At 36.5% G+C, this 22,901-nt stretch overlaps 1 protein-coding gene across 6 annotated transcripts; it reads left to right on the top strand.

Moving 5' to 3' along the window:
• The first annotated feature begins 64 nt into the window (after positions 1–64).
• gstz1 (glutathione S-transferase zeta 1) lies at positions 65–21,200 on the top strand. 6 transcript variants are annotated; one of them, XM_028821373.2, is made up of 9 exons: positions 65–130; positions 4,587–4,638; positions 4,811–4,878; positions 8,017–8,097; positions 8,750–8,875; positions 10,142–10,217; positions 15,166–15,218; positions 20,534–20,583; positions 20,955–21,200. In XM_028821373.2, exons 1-9 carry the CDS (start codon positions 113–115, stop codon positions 21,079–21,081), a joined length of 651 nt encoding a protein of 216 aa, XP_028677206.2. In that variant the 5' UTR covers positions 65–112; the 3' UTR covers positions 21,082–21,200. The 6 variants fall into 6 exon arrangements, with proteins under 6 accessions (XP_028677206.2, XP_051775834.1, XP_028677205.2 ...); XM_051919874.1 differs by having other exon boundaries at positions 113–130; positions 4,587–4,675; XM_028821372.2 differs by lacking the exon at positions 65–130 and adding an exon at positions 4,309–4,455.
• Positions 21,201–22,901: the final 1,701 nt, after the last annotated feature.

Here is a 22,901-nt window from a genome sequence, read left to right as displayed (position 1 = left end):
CACTAACAATTATTGTGGCCAATTAAAATGCGTTATTCTGTTTAGGAGGCGGGCTTTTAAAAATTAAAAGGCGTACCTGCGTTCTTTAATAGGCAACTTAAGCTGACCGAAGATGTGTGCAGCTTTAAAGGTACTGTTGGAGTAATTCAGTCCATTGACTGACCATTTTTAAATAGCATTGAATATTATTAAAAGTACTGTTTTTATAATAAAAAGATTTTTTTTATAAAGTTGAGACTATATAGAAGACACTACTGTGCTGTGGTGTATTGTGGAAAGTAACGCATGCTTTTTTTTGCACGACATGTGCAGGGCATTGCCAGTGTTATACTTTTTAAATAAGTGCACGGGCCACCTATAAAAAAATTTACAGAAATTATTTTCTAAAAACGGACAATTGTTAAACAAACGTACAAAACATAGATCTGCTGACATGATTTATTGTTATTTTAGGGAGGCGTTTGTTATGTAGAAATTTCGTATTACTGACCGCGCTTGCCTTACTAATGTAGCTCTTTTTGTCCTTCCTTTATCATTTACAAAATGTTTTTCAACACTTTAATAAGTCATATTGACTACATTTTAAGTATATTGCGTGATACTGGAATAGCAGTAATAAAACCATAGAGATCTGAAGGAGACAAGGTAAAGTGCAAGCTTGAGTCAGAGCGAACCTTTGGTCTGGCGTCCAAAGGCTGTGATGTCAGTTGCTCCACCTTGCTGACCTTACGTTTCATTTCTGTTGCGTTCATAAAGCGACTAGACGGCATTTTTCAATAAACTGTACAAAGCAATTTCATACAGCATACAGACTTTAACTTCATGCAGATATATATATACGTGTCAGCTTAACTGGAAGTGCTAAAGGTAATGCTAGGAACTGGTGAAACGGCTTACTAAACAGGAGAAAATCTAGCAGTCATAATAGTTCTACAGTGTAATTAATTTGTTATATATAAGGCGAAGCAACACTTGGAATTTTTGAAAAGATAAATTCTTGCTAGTACAGTAGTAGTTATTTTAATACTTGCAAAATTAATTTGTTTTACTTTAATATCCTGTTGTGTTAGCTTAGTAAATATTTATATTAACACAATAAAATGTGCATTTTCAAGACAATGAATGAACAACTACACACGTCTTTACCCTGGTTAGTTTAAACTGCGCATTTAACAAACATGTTTTTATGAAGTAATAAAAGTTCTGGGAACTATAAGTCTTGACTACATTTTTGGGTTATTTTAATGTTTTAGAGAATCAGACCACTGCATAGTTGAAAGAAGAACTCGGTCTGAGCCCGAGTGTAGAAACGTGCAGTTAGTCCAATAAAAAAGTGAGTCCATTACAGTCTGTGTCTGAAGGTGTCTCTGTAGGAATCTTTAACAGGGAAGCGGTGAGTATGGAAGGGTATGTGATATTGTCTTTGTTGGGAAAATTAGTGTAAAACAACATCAATCTTAGTGGCTTACAAGAAGTTGAAGAACAAAATACAAATAAATACATAAAAATACAAATAAATAAGAATTGCACCATGCAGATAAATGAATAATACAATTTTAATGTAAGAGTCCTTAAACATGTCTTACATTACTATTAACTAAACTCATTTTTGAAGTCTCTGACGGTTATAATGGTTGGATGTTAAGGGAGAAGAGGAGATCTCCAGGTGGCAAGATGCTGGATAAAAAAAACCTGCAAAGATTCTAAGGGCAAAAGACCACTTGGCCCCCTCTGTTGATTCTGCTAAACATAAATATGCTAAAGTAGTTTATTATTGTTGTGATGCTCCATCCTGTACGATTAGATGCAGTGGGTTTCACCAAAAGTTGGAGCATGCACATTTCTTCTGACGTCACAGGTGAGTAACAGTACTTTGATCAGGTGGCAGTGACACAAGATGCCATCAGGAATACTGGAAAAGAAGACAGAGGATAGCAGAAATTAGTAACGATTGCAAATCTTTAAAGTATATGACATTACAATACATATTATAATCTATTAAAACCAGAGGAAGAAGAGAATTCTGAAAAAAACAAACTGAAAAAAATAACTTTTAAGAAGCTTCTACTGAATTAGGCATAAATTACAGATTTTAGATGCACAGCAAAAGGCTGCCCCACCACTTCTTTTGTGCTTGTCTGTTAGAAGAATAAGCAAACCAGTGCTTGAGCATCTGAGATTTCAACCTGGAATATAAGAGGACAGGCACTCCAAAACATAAAAAGGCCAGAGTGTTCAAAGATTTATATTTGATTAAGAATATTTTCTAGTTCTAAAGGGCAAAAGTAACCAATATAACAATGAGTAGGACTGGATAGAAATTCTCTTTAAGTAGTTAAGATTCTTACTGCTGCATTATGAACTCACTGCAGACAATTTGTGTCTTTCACAGGTAGCCCTGTTAGGAGTGCATTATAGTTATCTAGTCAGTTAAAACTGTTAATTTTTCCATCATCTTGAGTTATGATAACAGGTCTGACTCATGATATGTTTGTGATATATAAAAAACAGCCATAGTAATATGGTTAATACATGCTTTGAAGTTCAGATTGAAGTCTGTAATAATGCCTAAATTCTTTACTTCTTGCTTAATTTTTAAGACCTGTTTTTCAAGCTTATTTGTAAAGGCCTCACATATTTCATTTTTCTGAAAAACAGCATTTTTTCCTTGTTTAGCTTGAGGTAATATTACTCAATGACATGGTGATGCAAACATTTAAAAGAGCGTGTAGTGTCTCAAGGTCAGCTGATGCTATAGATAACTTTTTGTCTTGTTAAGTATTATTCCAATTGTTCATCATATGCTCAAAATAATTTCTCATCTAGAAAAATAGTGTTTTGTAGTACAGTATATGAAATTGTCTTTGTGCAGGATGCTGCAAGCCTGGCTCCGGCTCAGGGTGTTAGTTGTAATGGCCATGTGGTGCCATAGATTTACCCTTGAGTGTGTGCGTGTGCAACCACAATATTCCAATTTATTGATGTAGCTTGAAGGCTAGAGCCCCTTATTCTTGGTGTTAAATGAGGGCTGTTGTTTTTTTATTTTCTAAATCATGTCTTTGCACTTGGGGCTTGGAGCTTCTTCTCAGTCAAAGCTTTGCAGCATAAGCCAGTAAAGAAGTGTGAAAAGGCCAGTACAATCTGCTCCCTTAATGGTAGCCAGAATAATGTAAAAAATAAATAAATAAAGATCAGTATAAGAAATGCATCAAGCAAAAGACATTCACAGATTGGAAAGGCACTGAAGAGTATCTTGATCTTCACCCACTGCTGAGGAGGGCCATCCGACAGCACTAAATCCCGAGAAACCCACCAAGGAAGCCTCACACTTTGTGGAAAAGAAGCCAGCGGTGTGATGCCCCTGTTTTAGTGAGATATTGCTGATTCTGTTTTAGGCAGCTCTTAGCCAACACTTTTTTCGTGGACAGTGGGAGGTTGTCTGTCTCTCTGTGTGCCTAACATTCAAAATCTGTATTACTGTATTTTGTAAGAAGATGGTGTCAAACGGGTGATCTAATGCCAATTGTGACAAACCAGGAATCAATACCCCATTGTTTGATTTTTTTAAAATATGTATATAGTACAAAGGGTACTCGAACTTGCAGGTCTTGCTTGTCATTAGCAAAAGAGAGACATATTATTAGTTAATGTTAGCGTTATGTCTGCACACATAAATACAAATTCTGGTATGACCCCACCAAAACTTTAATGCCAAAACGTGACTAAGATGAGTAATTTCATGTCTAAGGTTGCGTGCACTCTGTCTTTCCATTATTGACATAATCTAAGACAAAGAGGCTTTCCAGTAAGACGTACCGTCAGATAAGAAAATTTCATTCCGACAAGGTCGCAATACGTTTGCGAGATCACGTATTTGATATATTTAAAGGTCCTTCTTATGCAGGAATTTAAGAGAATCCGGCAAAGCTCGTTTTCATTCATGTTTTTTTTTTTTACAATTGGTGTTTACGTAATGTTAAACTTTATGAATGAAATACCAAAACTTGTGTTGGGCCAGAAACCCACGCCGTTGCTCCGCGATTTGCCGCACATAGCATCAAACTCCACCAAGCCCCAAAGATGCCCGTTCGGCTGTGGCTTGAAAGTCCTCAGTGTGGAGTTTGCATGTTCTCCACACCACCACACGAATTGCCTGCTCTCGTCGAAAGTCATCAGCTATCAAATCGAGCGCAAATTTTGAACAACCTGGTTTTGCGTCGACAGGTCATCTCAGGGCTTCGCTTGCTGTGTAAATAATATAAAACAGATCCGCTTGCTTTGCATTGTCCTCAAATCATAGAAAAGTGCATAGTCACTGAATGTAGAGGGGCGCAAGAGGAGGAGGATTTGAGTGCGTGCGTGCGATTGGCTATTGCTGCAGCGAGCGTGGCGGGCTAAGAGTCCAGGCAAACGTTGCAAAACTTCAGTGCTGGGACGATGAGTGCAAAAGACAAGGTGTGTATTACAAGGTGCGCGCTCTAAAATAGAAAAAGCGGGTTCGGTGCCGGGTTGGGGGGTTTGGGGTGTCACTGAGCGTAAAAGTATGGCGATCTAACGGTCGTCTCCCTTACTTTGTGCTTTTGCAGCCCGTGCTCTATGGCTACTTCAGGAGTTCCTGCTCTTGGCGAGTGCGGATCGGTGAGTAGAAGCCGGCCCCGCCCGTCCTGGACAAAAGGCGAGTGGCTTATCAGTAACCAATACTTTGTGTACAGGGCATTTTCATTTCCAGTTATTATACTGGACCTCATCGAGCTTCTCAATTTTAGTGACAGCAACGAATAATATCAATATCTTTCATTTTTCTTTCTAGCTTTTGCCCTGAAAGGTATTGAATATGACCAGTTCCCAGTGAATCTGATCAAAGATGGTGGACAGCAGGTATTGGAACTCCTTCCTAAACAGTCCCGACATTATAGCTTGAGAAAGAACTGGAGTAATGCTTCTGTAATTTTAATTACTTTGTATCGACAATGTCAACGTGCACATCATCCAAGGAAAATGGTCACTGGAATCTTTTTAGGAATTAAAGGAACCTTCAGTTTACCTATTAGGCAATGTGATGTTGGCATGGGCCAGTCTTGAATGTACGTTTTTCAGCACTGAGTACCCTGAGCAAGTCTGTTAACTTACTGTGTTCCCATGTAGTGGATTTCTGAATTTTAAGATGCATTGGTGAAAGGTATGTAATTAATTAAACTTGTAATGCAAGGAATTGCAAAGGGTCTCTGTGTTAGGCCAACAGTGGCATGGAGTTCTGAACAGTAGATACAGTATTCTGGTTTAATATGTACTGACTCAGTTTGTCACCCAAGCAAATCACTTAATATTAAAATGCCCTTGGCAATAATATGCAAAAAGCACTATACACCTTTGTTTTTGAAATTACTTTTTTTAAAATTAGTATCCCCAATACTGCCAAAATGTATCCCCAGTGGATTCCAATTCCCTCACTTCTCATATCATTTTGACTCACCTAGAAAATAGGAAAATATCTCTTTAAGAATAATAGCAAGATTTAATACAATAATCTCATTCAAACTGATTACAATCAAGGACTTGGATCCTATCACCTCTGTTAGATTTTCTGACTGGCAGTCCAAACGCTTTGCAGATAACTACAGAATCTTTTTCACAATTACACAGAGCACAGGAGTACCCAAAGGTGGCTGTCCTTGCATTTCTTTGGTCCCAGTTTACCCATTACTAGATATCTTGACAAAGCTTTAATTTCATTTTCAGGTATACCTGTAACACTTCTATTGCACTGTATATCACCAACAAAAATGACAAAGCACAACAGCCCACAGGGAGCAGGTTAAAGACTTGTCAGTGTAGTACCACAACAACAAACTCTCCCTTAACATCAACTAAAGTAAAGAACATGTTACTGATTTTAGGAAGCCTTGAAAGACAGGGCAACGTAGTCCAGAGAGGGTCATCAGCTTCAGATTTCTGGGCACTCTCACCATCAGCAGACTATCTGGCTAATATAATTTAAAACGTACACCAGCATCCTAAGCGTCTAAGAATATTTATTGATTGTGCCTTCTCAAATGCTGTCTGGTACAATAACTGTAGGAAGTCATGTAACAAAGAAGGCATAGTATGTTCCTACTCTTACCCTTTCTTTAGTTTCTTTCTTGCATTCTGGTGAGAGGTTCACTCCCATCAACCCTGTTGGTCCTGGGGTTTGGAGGTCTGGATAGAAGCTGTAGTCTTGTGGCTTAAGGGTCAGTGCATTGATCTCTATGGCACAGTCTCTACCTATGAGTGAATATGCTTGATATGCATAATGGTTAACGGCAGTTTTTTAGTTTTAGACTGTTAGTATTATAGGTTTGTGGCAGGTATAACTTTTTATAATTTTCAACTTATTAGCACACAAGTAAGAATTTCATTACAATACTATGCATATGGTAAACTTAGCTACAAAATTGTAATGTAATGTGTTTCACACAAAATGTCTAGGGATTGCAGCAGAAGGACCAGTTGTTAAGATTACCTTTGATGTTCTGTCCCATTATATATTGGACGTGAAAAGGTTGCATGTGTCAAATACAAAGTATGGGAATATTTCCTATTACAGAACTAGTTTTATGGTGAAATTAAAGCATATGCAAATTTAGGACAGTTTGGAAGATCAAGACCTGGTAATGTAAATTGTCACCTGAAAAACACCTGAAAAAAACAACAAAATAAATTATTTGAAACAAAATAAATGTAATATTTGAAAATCTAAAATATGAAGCCATATGTAATAAATATCGATTTTAAAAAAAGCATTAGTGCTTAAAAAAATAAACCACAGTAATTTTCAAATCTTTACCAGTGTGAGACCCAATTACAAATTGATAAACTCTGTGTTATCTAGTCAGTATCACCACAACACAAATTAGTATAGAAGTTTTTTTTTTTCTTTTTTTTTAATCAAAAAACACTTTCACGTACACATATGTACACCAATAGTCAGTTGAGTCACTGTGAGACATGGAGTATGACAGATAATCTGCCAGGACTCCAGTTGTAGAAATGTAGAAACTCTTGTAATGTTTAGAATGATATTTACTTTGAAAAGTGCAAGTTTATTTCTTGTATGTACATATTTAGAAGATACAATGCTGTTTTTACCCGGCCTTTTCTTGTCACATGTAGCATATTTGCGCTTTGAGCACTGAGAAAAGCGCTATATAAATGTAATGAATTATTATTATTATATTTGTCAGGCAGTAGATGGTACTGGTCAATGTAATCTTGAATTTTTCATTTTCCACTAAAAATGGCATATGGAATATCTTGCAAGAATGATGCAGTTCAAATGATATTGCAATTGTGTAGTCAAATTAATTTAAGTGTAAAGAAATAGCTATCAGAAGTGGTAAGTGTAAAAGTCATAGGAACTGAAACCTGCTCAGAAGCATTTTCTGATTCATATGCCAGCAGGCTGTTATAGAGTGGAGTCAGTAACGGCATGTGTGAACCATGCCATAACAGAGCTGTGGCTTAGCATAAACATTATTCAACTTAAATCTTAACACACATGACGTCATTCATAAATGACTGAGATAAAATGTAATCTGCACATTTACACTTGATAGGAGCTAAATGGAACTGGTCAATGTAAAATACAATTTTCATAAGATGCAGTGTTACTTTAAAAATGTCTTCTGAATGTATAAGGCCAGAGGCACTAGTGGGAGTTTTAACTGTTTTTTTAAATCTGATACGTATACATTGTGTCCAGCATTTTGATATTTTCATCTGACTATAGTTTCCGTGTTGCTAGTGAAACAAATGCATCACCAGTGTGTATACAGAATAAGACATTCCCTTTAAAATAATGACAAAATTAAGTAATGTGAACCTAATTTTTTCCTTGTGAATTAATAATCTATGTAAATTTAAAATGTTTCATATAGTGCTTTTCATTGTAAGCACCACTGTATAGTACTTTGCTGAAACAGCATTATAGTACAGTTACGGAAACCAAACCTGCAGACAAATTATCTGTCTCTACAGCTGACTGATCAATATAGAAAAATAAACCCCATGCAGCAAGTGCCTGCTGTCTGCATTGATGGAATCACCATCTCCCAGTCGGTGAGTATGAACGCATCTGCAGGAATGGGCTTAAGTGATAAGACGGATTACGTTTCTGGTTTTTATGTATGTTGTTGCCATGTCCTTCTGGATAAAGTCTACTAATTAGATGTAAAGAGAGAGTTAGTGTATAATGCTGGGAAAGCATTAACAAATAAAAGGAAAAACTAAAGCTGAATCCTTAGGAGTATGGTACGATATATTGCTACTTTTATTGTGACAATTATGAACAAATCCTATTTTTAGGAAAAAAATAACTGTATTGAGCCTGATAAACAATTACTATTAATTCACAAGTGACATTAATAGTGTGTTAAATGTAGTTTTTGAAGAAAGTATAAAAAAAGTGTAGGATTTCCTGCCCGTAACTCTACATAAACATTGTAGTCAAATTGTGTTTAATTCAGATATTGAAATGCAACAATACCATACCACCTACAATGTATATCAGTCTTTTAATATATTTTATTGGGCTATATAATCTGACAGAAATAATGACCAGACAAAAATAGGCAGTGTAGCCTTTGTAGTATACTGTAAATAAGAGAAAATAGTCCCGAGTTTTAAACGTTTTTTTTCTTTTTTTTCCCCTCCTTGCACAAATGAAGCCCTTATCTATTAAGACCAATTGTCTTTTTATTTTTCCAAACAGCTTGCAATTATTCAGTATATTGAAGAGACAAGACCTGGTCCACATCTTCTTCCTCAGGACCCCAAAAAGAGAGCACAAGTACGAGTGATCTGTGATCTTATCACCTCAGGCATTCAGCCACTTCAGGTGTGTGTTATTATTGTCATCGTATTTGTAAAAAAATTAACAGTCCTGTACTATGGGGGGTTAGCTTGTGATTAATCCATTTATTTTGGTCAGAAATACAGTAATTACCTGCCTCTGCTGAAGCAAGTGATTTATATTTTGATAAGTAAGGGTTCTCATTAAGCACTAGCACGAATATCAGCAGAGTTTCTTTGTAGTCTTTGTCGTTTTTCATAAAGTATTCAGCTCAGTTGATCGAGGTACCCTGTGTGACATCCTGAGACTTTGCGCGATCACCCCCAAAGTTGTTGGATTTCATGGCTGGTCTGTACACTGGTACCGTGAGTTCTGTGCAGAGTGGAGGCAATACCTTTGTGTTTTTCCCAGTTGATTCTGGGCTTTGTCAGGGGTGTTCTTGCTCCTACTCTGTTCAGTGCTTGTATGGACCTAGTGTTTTGCCAGGGTCGTGGAGTTCAGTGACTGTGGGGCCTCTGTTGGTAAAGAAAGATATGCAAATCTTGACTTTGCCAACAATGCTGTGATCTTCACAGAGACTCTGTTCACAGCTCTCAAGAGACTGAGCAAGGAGTCTGAGTGACTGAGCTTGCGCGTATCCTAGGTAAAAACCAAGATTAAGGTATTTAATGGATTCCCATTGTTGAGGACCCGAGCAGCCAGACCAGGCCAAGTGGACACCCACATAACACCTGGCTGTGGCAGATAGTTTGTCATTTCCAGGGGGTGGGACCACATGTCTGCCTGGAGGTTTGCCATCTGGGAGCCTGAGATGTTTCGTCATGTGGTTGTTGGGGCAACACGCTGTACCAGCGCATGCTCCTTAACTTGACCTGACCTGTCCATTGTAACTGATATACGACTAAGGTCCAAGTAAAGTATACTGGCACTCCATTTCTGACAGTATTTCTCACTTGTAGTAATTTTACAGTGAAAAGCATGCAATCTATTTCCTAGATTTGAACTAAGCAGCTATTATGGAAGATATGGAAAAAGATGATCTGCTGTGGCAACCCCTAATGGGAGCAGCCGAAAGAAGAAGAACTAAGCAGCTATTATGTATTATATATTTAATATAAAATTCGACAGTAGTCAGCAGAGAAGGCGGCATACTATGAAACTGATCACATCTATAGATGCTGATTTTAGGACAATACCTGACAAAACATTTTTCTACAATTGTTAGGAAGTCCACAATTGATGTTTAAACATCTTTTCAATCTGTTCAGTACAATTCTGTAAGGCATATGATGTTGGTTTGGTTTCTTCCAGAATCTTCATGTGCTGCAAAAGGTTGGTGAAGGAAAAGCAGAATGGGCCAAGTATTTCATTGAACGAGGCTTTCAAGGTGAGTGGAATCAATTTATTAATTTTATTCCATATACAGTTGTATGTAATTTTCTTCTAAACAGTTGCACTTTTCCTTTTGAAACAGTAACTTTTGGTAAAATTACATTCACGCCATCTGTGATATATGAATATATTCCAGAATTTCAGAATATTTCAGAACTTGTTACCTAAAAGTTTATACCAACATTTGTTATCCAAGCAAAGTCTCGTAAGTATTTTGAAAATACAGTGTTCAGTATAGTTGGTTTCCTGCTAAAGTTTAGCACTGCACCCAAGATAATTCTAATTAATACATTTTATGATATACGCATTATAAGTAGCCTACTATATATTTTAAAACTTAGTTTTATTATACTTGAATATCTTTAAAGCAACATTAACAAAACTTGACATTCTGGATACATAATCTTCTCTGAACTAGAAACCCTAAATTGATTTGATTGCATTTTCAGTTAAAGTTTTCAAGTTCATTTAACAAAAGTAAGCATTAAAAAATCAGTTATTCCTGCAAAGTAGCAAGTGGCTAGTGAGTTGCCTATACATTTTCTTTTCTCAAAATGACATGAATACATGATACAGTATAAAATAATGTTTTTTTTTTACTATCTTTACAAAAAATAAGATAAAGATGGAGTTTTTCTAGATTTAAGAATGTTACCCAAAAATCAATCAACCAATCAATTCATCAATCAATCAAACCTCAATGACAGTCATTTACAGTAGTAGGTATTAACAAAAAGATTCACTACTTTTCACATGGGTTGTAGGTTAAAAATGGAAAACCGTTTAAACTATAAATTTCACTACTTTCCCATCAAATCATAATCAGCATTATATATTTATTAATGTTGTCTGTATTAATATATAACATGTGAAACATAACATCCTTTATTTAATTACAATGGCTGTGATACAGTTAGCATTATTGAGACTTTTTCTACCCTACAGCTTCACCGTGTCAGCACTTAAACACTATGGCTCAAGAAATCCTGTTTTAGTAAAACAGCCATCCATTTTCCATTGCCATGGCAGGAAGAAAGAAAGAAAGGATGCTAGCTGAGTCCCATACAGTTATCCTAATGTCCAAGTCTTATGCATACAGTATAAGACTGAGTCCATAAGATTTATTGTGCCACCTTGCTCTCCTCTAAACCAGGCATGTCAAACTCACTACCATTGGTGGGCCGCTTCGACTGCCATATGTGCGTCAGCGGGCCGCACTGTAACATACTGAAAACTTTAAAAAATGTAACACTTAAACTTTAAAGTTTAAAGAAAAGCAATTTATTTCCATACAATCTCCATACAACAGCGTACAATTAGAGTCTTAGTCTCTTAGCTAGGTCCTTATATTATTATATTATATTCATTACATTGTATTCATTGCTTATATAGGAGTCTTACAGTGTGAGATCTATTTCTTTTGTCCCGACACTTGGCATCTCTTGTTAGTAACCAGCTCGTCAATATCAGGCTCAACTTTTATGAGGGATGAAAGGTGCTCGACGTTAAATCTTGAGCGATGAGGGTTTTGGTAGCTTTCATTAACGAAAACAATTGCTCATAAAGGTAAATGCTTCCGAACATAGTACTCTCGATGCCAACTTACGGATCTGCACATACGAGGGTGGCAGGTAAGCATACAAGCCTGGCACACCAACTTCGTTGTATTTTGCCTTCAGAATAGAATCTGACTGCAGTTCAATCAATTCCATTTGGATATTCTCAGGCGCATTCTCAATGTTGTAAGAGTATGGTGATGTAAACAGCGCAAAGTCCTGTTCGTGTGAACTGAAATTACGAAAACACTCACTGAATTCATTGCCCAGTAATTCAAGTTGGAAAACAAATCCTCCAAAAATCAAATTTTACTTTACTAAGTTTACTTCAAAGTTTATATTGTAAAATAAGCCGATATGCAAAAAGCCCCCTGACCTACACTAAGTTTACAAACTCAAAATCACAAAAGTGTATTAATAAACAACTTGCCAACTTCTCACGTCCACTTCAGATCTTCAGCTGTAGTCTGCACTAACTGTTCGTTACAATACTAGCACAAAATTACATAAAAGCAGAGCAAAAAAACGTGAAAATATGCAAGCTATTACTACTCGTGATGGTCAGTTCTGCCCAGTGGCCAGTCTCAGCAGCCCAGCCAGTAGTGTAGCCTGCCAGGGGCGGCTCTAGGCTCGTGGCGGCCCTGGGCAGAGAAAGAATCGGTGGCCCCTTCGCCCGCCAATGTCAATATGGTATCTTATGCACGGCGGATGGCCACGTCCGTTGCGGACACTGCATTGCCGCCTCGTGCTCATGACACGCTTCTATATGCGCGTGTCCGAAACTTGAAAACCAAGTGGCGGTCCATGATATTCTCATTACGGCAGAACGTTATAATACTACATATAGCTTACTGCTCCGACTCGAGCGACATTAGTAAATACAGTATACTAATTAACAAGAAACACAATGTTTTTCGGCCACATTGCCGTCAGCTGTTCTCGTTATTTTCTCTTTCTGTTTTATATTCAATATATATTGGCGTGGCTGCCCTGTACAGGTGCAGTTTGCACATGCCTAAGGCTGCCCCTGCTGCAGCCTAGCATTTCAATTGCGACGTCGCGGCTCATTAACTTTGTACAAGGCTCGTGGCTATACTAGCAGATGACGTTTCTGGTACTGTAATGCCATGGGAAAACGCGCTTTTGTCAGAAGGCAGAAGTAAGAAAAGTCAATAAGTAACGCCGAAGATGCAGAATGATTCAATCACAAATGATAGTAATCATTTTGTACAAGTTTAGTGCTAACTAGGATTGGTCATGCGGGCCGCACAGATTTCTGTTGCGGGTGTTTGACATGCCTGCTCTAAACACAATAAAAAGCTATCAATAGTGCAGCATGAATACTCAATATTCATATGTTCATCATAACACAAATAATCCAAAAAGTCTATGTACACGTAAAGGAAAGTTTCAGCATCTAAAGCATTATATTTCTAACCACCTGTTTGATTATTTTTATTCTTTCCTGCTTAATGGAGAGTGTGTCACAGTGTAATGTTATTCATCTATGGAAGTCTAAAAATTCTAAACATGATGATGCAGGTTTACATGCCCATATTCTTATAGAGAGACTAAGAAGGAGCTCCCATAGTTCATTTGTGTCTTGAATAAGGAAAGTGTCCAGCATTACATGATGTCCTATTGTTAACTCTCCTACATCAGGTTACTTGAGTTATTATTTATTATTTATCACATATTTATAATTCTGTTAATGATTTTCTTATAAAATCAGGTATTATTATTATTATCCTTTATATTTTTCTCAAAGGCACAGTCACTGGATTTGAACACTAAGCATTTCACAACTTATTGTATTGTATGTATAATATGTATGTGACATATTAAAGTTTCATTTGATTTAAGTAAATGTCTTTTACAGGAACGTCTTTCAATGTTTACCCCAGTATTGAAACTGTCATGGAATAGTAGTGAAATTCTGCCATTTTCATTTTGCTTGTACCAGGCTGGGGTAGTGGTTTTGTTTGCAGTGTGTGTTTTCAGGTTTTCTGTGTTTGGTTTTTTTTGTATTCCTTCTTCCACTGTCCATATAAAGGTTAGGTAGTAACTCATGTACTAATTCTTCCCTAGAGGTGTTTCACAAGACACACCTAGCAAGCAAGTCTTGCTTAAATCAACAAGCCAAGCGTATTTCAGCCAGTTTCACTTCCACCACTGAGGATCAGTGCGGAGTGTGCTTTTGAATGGAGTCAACACCACACAGCCAGCTCTCTACCACCTGGCTTTAACTTAGGACCAACATTACACTTGAATCAAAATGGCAAACACACTATACGTTTTCTACCCTTAGGTATTTCATTAAACTAATGGTGCTACCAAATACTGTAATCATTCCTTAGAAGTGTTAAATAGAAAACCACTATTGTATGAAATTGTTGAAAGTATTTGTGTGTGCGAGGAGACTCACACAATCATAATCTTGTAAATTCCTAAATGTTAAACTTAATACAATTTTATATTTACACACATACACATGTGGACTCACTAACTGTCCCTTTGTATCACTTAAGAAACAAATGTGTTTTTTTGAATGCAGGTAATGTCACCATTTCTAATACAATGCATTTCTAATACAATGTCATATTATACAACTGTAACTATCCTAGATTTCACACAAATGTCTTTTATTCTCACATTGTGAATAGATGACCTTTTATAAAGTTAAATAACTACTCCACTTGGATAAGCACATTCTTGTGTAAGTAGTCATTTAAAAGGATAAAATCACTCAAATGTAAAGCTGCACATTTAGATTTTTGCAGGGTCCTACAACTCTGAACTTCAGGACAGAAGCAGGAAGACAAACTGTTCTGCAACAATGCAGTGGCCAGAAGTTATTGTTGTTTTTGGCCTTGTTTTAAAATTGTACTACATTATAGGAGGCTATTCTGGGGAATTTGTCCTAAACATGCATTTCTTTTAATGATTTTGGTTTGACAGAAAACAACTATGTGGAGTACTCTCAAAATTGAAAAAAGTGAAACAGTGAGTTTATGTACCTAATCATTTATCCACTGTCTGAACACACTTATTTCATATTTAAAGTTAACATGAAGCCACAGCTCATCCCTAAAGAAATTGCACAAGGCAGGAACCGACCTGAAACCATTCGCTAATCTATGCAATATCATATTCTCAAAATGTGAAATAATAGTTAAACAGCCAGTGACTTCAAAGAGCCAAAATAGTCAAGTCACAGTTCCACAATATTGTCAAAAGATAACTGTAATATTATATATGTTTTCATCTTTACTGTTTGAACTTATGATTAAATATGTGCATTAAGAGTTTTATTAGGCAAGCTTCTTGATAAGTTTGGAATCAGTCTTAAGTTTCAGTTGTCCTCTTGCTTTCTTCCTTTATCTGCAGCTCTGGAACAAATCCTGGTACAGTCAGCTGGACAGTACTGTGTAGGAGATGAGGTAATATTATAAATATTTTTTTATAGTTTATAAAAATGCAATAAAACACAAGCACACTCATGTATAATAATTTAGGTCAGAATTCAGAAGCTTTAATTTACAAAGATTTCATTGCAAATTGGTGAAAAAAAATAATAATAATATTAGCATTAGCACATTCAGAATTAAATGACAGCCCGTAAATAGACTGCTTTATTCAATGTGTAACTTGAGATTCTTAAAACCAAATAAAATCAGATCCTTGAAGGAAAACTCCTGTTCATTTAAATGGTAATAGCGGTGGTGAATGTCAGACCTGGGGCCTCATGTATAACGCCGTGCGTAGAACTCACACTATAACATGGTGTAAGCACAAAAGCGGAAATGTTCGTACACACAAAAAAATCCAGATGCATAAATCTGTGAGAACGCCAACTTCCACGTTCTTCCGCTCCATAAACCCTGGTCAGCGTGAAAAGTAACGCAAGTGCACGCGCCTGCTGTCCCACCCCAACTCCTCCCAGAATTATGCCTCTTTGAATATGCATATTAATATAAATAGTCCTTAAGCTCAGCCTTCTGTGAAAAGACTGGCAAAAGCACGAGGGAAATAGAAGAATTTCAGAGAATACCAAGTGGAGGAAAGGAAAAATGTACTATTTGTTGGTTTAAACAGTGGTATAAATAACATAAGGAAGTTGATCGAGTGACATAGTGTGTCGGAGAAACTCAAAAGCTCAAGTTCACAAAGTCGCACAGTGCCCGAAATAAAAAAGTTGTCACGTATCAAAGTCGTTGTCTGAGTGTCATATGAAAGTTTATTAGGGTACAGAGAGAAGAAAAAGGCACACAGTGGGGAAAAAAACATGAAATGTCAACTTTAATGACAAAGTACGTGATTAAAGTGGAAATTTCGAGATTAAAAGTAGAACATCCTAAACTTCTTCTTAAAATCATTTAATTTACTAGTTACTCAAATCCCATCGTAACTAAAGTAGCACATTAAATGCTTTGTTTTGTATTTGATCTTCTATGTGCTCTGTGTGTGTGAATCACTACGTGCTTCCGGGCTGTCTCTTCCTCCGACAGGGCACAGAATCCATTACTTTCATAATAATACAGCTCTCTGAATAATTAAAATACTGAGATGTATACGTGATATAATTTTCATGATGACAGGAATTAAAGCATGTTATTAAACATGGGAACACGGTGGCGCAGTGATTGTTCATGTCTCACATAAGATGCTTGCTGCGCCTTGCGCAACCTTCGATGAAATACTTTATTGTTGCAGTACTGTCTCTTTCAAACATACTAACCCCCAATTCCTGTCCTTACTTTTCTTTCTCCAAATACCCAATCGCCACACAATCAGCTCTGTAATAGACGTTAAGCCATCTATAAGCTTAGAACGCCGATTCTTTAAAACTTTTAAGGAACATCAAAATATCTTCGTAATGTTTAATTATTCAATCCATCTATCCTTCCAGCGTTGTGCCAGCACCAGCAAGAATACAGCTCGAGGCAGGAACAATCCGTGAACGCTGCGGCACCGTGTCCTCACATGTTTAATTATTAACAATATAGATTATTTAAATGAAGTTAAAGTTTTGTCTGTATAATATAATAAACATATTTTGCTGCATTTCATCTTAAAAATGATATCGTCATCGTATGTAAATACGCGCTTTATAAAGTGGCTCAGGTTGTGCAATATTATAATTGTAGTGCAAGTTTACAGTGAGGTAATTGTACTTATAAGTACAAACAGTTCTACAAGGAGCACTTGATTGAGACCAAGTGCGTTTAGAGTTCTTTTGATGAAACTGGTTTCTGAACCGCGAGGTCCATACAGGAAAGGCTTTCAAGCATTTGCTGTGTGAGAGCAGTTCAATAGACAGCATGGCTGAGGCAGCGTGTGTTTGATGCTGTATACCGATAATTCTCTTTCTGATCAGCTGCTGTAGATCTGTGATTCCACACTCAGATACAGTGATACAAGTACTCCGAGTGGTGCAGCGAGAGTAATATAGAAAAAGATGACCCATTGTGGCAACCCCTAACGGGAGCAGCTGAAAGAAGAAGGTGGTGCAGTGAGAGTAACAACGCTAAAGCAGCTATGGTATTTAGAATACTTTGGCTATTCCGTGGACCATTGTATTGTTACAGGTTAATTACAATCAGATGCCTTAAACTAATAAACAATATGCAGTTAGTTTCAGTGTATATATGATAAAGCCGTGTCAGGGATGTGGATCTAAAAAAGAAAGGGTAACCACACAGGAACAGTAGCACTGCTTTGACGCTGGGTGCCGCCAGTTTGCAAAACCAAGCGGAGAACTTGCGTACGACAGAGTATGAGCTACCGTGGAAATGTGCACGGCTTTTCACCAAGTTTAGGTTTTATACATTGTGATTTGAGCGTGGAAATGTTCGTACGCAACATTTTTGTGCGTACGCACCGTTTATACATGAGGCCCCTGGAGTGGATTCCTCATAGATGATTAACATTTAGAATACAGCAGCATACTTCCAGCCTTTGCCATTCCTCAGAGCAATCTTAAATGCATATACTTATCATAAACTTTCACCACATCTGAATAAATTAGCATAATCTGGTGCAACACCTTACATTTTTATCGGATTAAAGTATCTAGCATAACTATCTATAATGGTGGTAGCTGCTAAATCAAGGAGCTGTTTTAGTGGCCTTCACAAATCACTGCAAAAAAAAAAAAAAATTGCGTGTGTAACATACTGTACATTACCTGACCTGTAATTGTAAGGCCCTTTGTAGCACTTTAGACATTTTTATGATTTTTTTTCTGTACAGTGCAGTCCACCTCTTCACTGTTGATCATATTAAACTCGTATATTTCTTAATACTGATTTGGTTGGTAAGCCTTTTCTCATCTGTCTTTAGTATTAATATATATTTTTAATTAATATTTTTATACCTTATGCCTGTATATTTAAAATGTCTTACTAATGTACAAAAGTTAATGCCGTCCTTAAAATCAGTCAGTCTCAGAAATAAAATTGCAAGTGTGTTAAGGCATTTAGAAGCAAGTGCCGACTGAAATTCCCTCCTGATCATGTGAGGTGGAGTTTGAGCATGATCATCATCAGAAGATTGGCCCACATTATTGTATAGTGTCATAAAAACAAGAAATTGATAACTATAAGGAGTAAACTATGTTTACTTACATTGCAGTACTACAGACAAGCAGAAATGATTGCAAAACTATTAAGTACAGTTGCTTTAATCTTTAGTCATGCATCATCCTTTAGTTTAGAAACTTGTACAGTGTTGCTTTTCATGATATGAAATTATGGTATTTTTCTTTAATATCACATGCACACATTTTATATACTGTATATATTTTTCCTTTCTTTAGTATTCTTTTGGGGTACAGAGCTCTCCTCATTTGAAGTAGGACAGACATACATTCTTGAAATTGTAATAGTGTTCTATTTTTTTTGTACTTTGCTGCTCCAAACAAATTTCTCCCTGGCATAATAAAGTTCATCTAACCTAATCATTAACTTTGAAATCAGCCAAGTATGATAGAGTCTCAATTAATAATCTAAAATGAGGTCTCCAATGTCGGTATTACAGCTGAAGTGGTTGCAGGATTTTATTAAGCTATTTAATTCTCTGCCTTGTGAGTCATTTCAGATATTGTAGATTTATTTTTGGAGAAGGTCAATATACAAGTGATCCTTAGTCTTATTTCTAAAAGGCCACAGTTCCTGCAGATTTTAATTCTAGACACGATGACAAATATGGCTGTTAATGCAAAATTGTTCTGGGCTAAATTTTAGCTAATTTATTAAGATTCACAAATGTTCATTGCTGTTTCAGTTCTTAACACTGATGCATTCACAGTTTTAGTTGCTTTTGGTTTGCTTAACTTGCTGCAAAATGACAAAGAAGCCAACAGATCAGTTGTTCCTATTTGCACATAGGTGTGATCATCATGAAATTACTTTTTCATTAAAGCACTTGAAAATAAAAGTGTAGGACAAGGAAGTGTTAATAGGCTTTCCTGCTTAAAAAATGAAATGCACAGTACCAGAGATACCTCTTAAGGAAGAGCTACAGAATAGCCGAAGACCAAATTGATCTTAATAAATAAAACCAGTTAACGCCTTTTAAAAAACTGACAAATAATGTCAGGTAATATCTCCACCTTGCAGTCAAAATATAAAAAAAATATATATACTGTTCTGTAGCTGCATCTTTTATAGTCTTGCATCTTTAATTCTGTACATGTAGTACAGGGGGTCTCCGGCTCCAGTTCCGTAGTACTACTGTAGCTGCAGGTTTTCATTCTAACCCTTTTCCTAATTAGTGACCAGTTTTTGCTGCTAATTAACTCTATTGACTTGCTGTTTAAAACTCAGACCCTTTTTTTCTTTTTTTTCCTTAATTAACAGCCAAACACTGAGCTACAAATTCAGTAAACACATAATCAGGGACCGGTGTTCATCATACAGCATCTGAAAATAAAGAAAGGTGAAGGTCTCAGTAATCTTGATCTGCTCAGCTCCAAAACATTTTGATGGTGTTCTTAGAAAAAAGAAAAATAACAGATTTGGAATTGTCTGCTGTGGCAGAATGAGAGCATCAACAAGCCATGGAATTAAATAATCTGTTTAATTACGCAACAAGAATTGGCTTCTGATTAACAAAACCGATTGGAGTGAAACTGGTAGGAGACCGAGTCCCCGACTTAGATGGTAATCTGTTGGCTCACTTCACATTTGGTATCAGGTTAAGAAAAATATTAAGCAATTCAGAGGACTGAATCTTAAAACACAAGGCAATTAAAATGTAGAGAAATTAAGTTAATTAGCATCAAGAACTGGTCACTAAGATAAGGGTTAGAATGGAAACCTGCAGCCACAGTAGTGCTACAGGATCGGAGTTTGAGACCCCTGATGTAGAAACATTGGGTAACCAAGTAAGGTATATCAGAGTTAACACTACTAAATATACTCCTCACATGGAGTTTATACTTCTAACAAACAAGTTGTGCCACCCACGTAAAACCCATCTTTAGCATATTGCTGTTTTTAACAGTGTATTGTGTTATTTTTTTCCTCCTTTTAGTGTAAGAGCACAGAGAAGACAACGTGAATAGAATAATAATGTGTTTTTATTTATTTCAACTTTGCAGTGCTGGCTACCTAATAAAAACAGACAGCTAACAGAAAACACAGTATATATAGTAGGCTTCCCTGAGGAATGTTTATGGAGAAGCACCTTTGACTTGTAAGAAACCAGACTAGGAAGAAATGTAGTAAACTGTCATTTTGTATCTATTTTTCAGATATCCATGGCAGACATATGCCTGGTTCCTCAGGTTTACAATGCTGCAAGGTAAGTAGTACCTGACCATTTTAAAAAGGAGAACGTCTTAATTGGACTTTCTTACTTAAGTGCTGAGATTTAAGTTGTCAAATGCTGAAACAGTGTCTGGAACTAATCTACTATACTCTAAACAGTACTACTACCACCACTACTACCCACTTTGGTCCATCAAAATGTGAATTAACCTTTTATTTGCACTTATTAATTCACAAAGTGCTGTTCAAATCAAAATTAGTAATTGTTGACAGTGGTAACAACAATGCAGAAAAAAAAAAGAAATTAAATTATGAGGTATCAGTGGAATGAACAAAGACAGACAACTAAATATATAGCACAACCGAAATAAAGTAGCACTCATCAACATACCTTTGTTGTTTCAGGTTCAAGGTGGACATGACTCCGTTTCCAACAATAAAGAAGATCAATGACACTCTGCTTGAAGTTGAAGCTTTTAAAGCAAGTCACCCATCTTGCCAGCCCGACACACCACCCGACCTCCAATCATGAAGGGAGCACGTGACCTTTGGTGTGGGCTAATCCGGTGGTTTGCATTGTGACGAGTTACCAGGAACAATGAAGTACAAACCTGTGGTCTACAATTCAATAAACTCTTATAGGTGACTGTGCCCAAGATATTTCTTTTCAGGAATTACGTTTTTAATCTATTAATGAGACACAGATTGGCCAGCACCAGGAGATTAAACTAATTAAAATGGTAGCTGAGCTATCAAGGCAAGTAATGGTTACCTAAAGCTTATAAGTTTGGGAACCTGTGACATACAGAATAATAGATGGTACCCTCTGACTGGAAGAGATAGTGTCCAGGTTAAGGGAATTAAGGATGGACAGAAATAACAGTTCCCTACAGAATGCAGCAGGGCAGGCAGTGAAAGGCAAATGTGTGAGTGAATTTGTAAATAGTTGTGTGTGTTTGTGAGTGCGAGAGAGCATGTGTATTATTATATTATATATATATATATATATATATATATATATATATATATATATATATATATATTTTACACACACACACACAAGTGGATTGGCAGCACTTTTAAGAGAGTTTCATTCTTTTAGGAGTCCTGTGCTACCTCTAACCCAACTGACATGACCTAAGGTAGGTGGGATGTGAGTCACTCTCAAGTATCAGTTCATTATTCTGGTAGACAACAGAACCCAAAGATTTTCACTTCAGAATATTCACAAAATAGATTAGACATTACAATTTGCACTTGCTTAACCAACTTTAATAAGAAATAATCAACCTGACTGAAAATGAATGAAATACTGCCCTGAATTCACAAAAGGATGCACCGATAATTCAGAGAACGCATTTTGTGCTTTTTGAAATGTCGAGATAGACACATTAATAAGCAAGAGGCTTCATCACATGTCCAAAGCAGCAACCAACTAAAAGGAAAAAACAAATCCACAGACTACAGATGCTGTGGCTCCCCAAGACAGAATTTTTCATCCCTGGCAGGTTCCCTGGAATGAAAACTCACTGAAAGCAAGGGTAGCATAGCCAGAGGATCCGAATGGAGGCGAGAAATATTTGTGTGTGTTACGAATGTTAGAAAGTGGATACGGCACTCCAGACTTTGTGTCCTGTTAAGGCAGGTGAAACAGGACAGCAGATTTGAGTTTGTTCTTTCCCTGTTCATGGTTAACTGTTAAAACCTTCCTCCACAGCTTTCTGGTTATCACCCCCATTGTGTGTACCTCGCAGGGGGGGTTCTTTCCACACTGTGCTGGTCAAGTTGGCATACATAGGAAGACGTCTCCACAAGGATACAAACACATATGGAAAGCCTTTAAATTAATTTGCAGTCATTTAACTACAGAAGTACTGTATTTATAGAATAAAAGATAAGTTAAGTGCTATACTTAAATGTAAATGTTTAATTTATTTTAAAAAGTTATCAAAGCAAACATACAATACATAAACATATGCATTGGCTATAACTTAAAATTTCAAAATGGTCACAACACATTAGACAAGACTACAATTATTTTTTAACATACAAATGTATGGCTAAACCACAGCGCTGCATTAAACATTTTATTTCTCTGGATAAAATTCAAAGGTATATTTGGCAATTACTAAAGTGCACTGCAAATAATGCTGCTTTGTATACAAATAAATATTCTTAAAATGTTCTATTTTACAAGTCAGAAAGAAAATTACACAATAAGTGGACAGAAATAAAAGTCATAATGCCCATTACATAATCACAGGGCGTGACTGACTGTATTTACACACACGACAATAAAAGTGCTAATAAAATCCAAGGTGAAAGTTTCTCTTTCTAAATAAAAAAGTTTAC

This window comes from Erpetoichthys calabaricus, chromosome 16, assembly GCF_900747795.2.
Source record: "Erpetoichthys calabaricus chromosome 16, fErpCal1.3, whole genome shotgun sequence".
Lineage (NCBI taxonomy): Eukaryota > Metazoa > Chordata > Cladistia > Polypteriformes > Polypteridae > Erpetoichthys > Erpetoichthys calabaricus.
The sequence above is the reverse complement of the archived record's forward strand: the minus strand, read 5'-3'. Positions and strand labels throughout refer to the sequence as shown.

Excerpts from the sequence above, each read along its gene's own strand:
- gstz1 (XM_051919872.1), top strand. The coding sequence starts at position 4,438 with ATGAGTGCAAAAGACAAGGTGTGTATTACAAG. Across the intron at positions 4,676-4,810 it reads CCGCCCGTCCTGGACAAAAG|CTTTTGCCCTGAAAGGTATT; the intron begins GCGAGTGGCTTA and ends TTTTCTTTCTAG. Across the intron at positions 8,876-10,141 it reads CAGGCATTCAGCCACTTCAG|AATCTTCATGTGCTGCAAAA; the intron begins GTGTGTGTTATT and ends GGTTTCTTCCAG.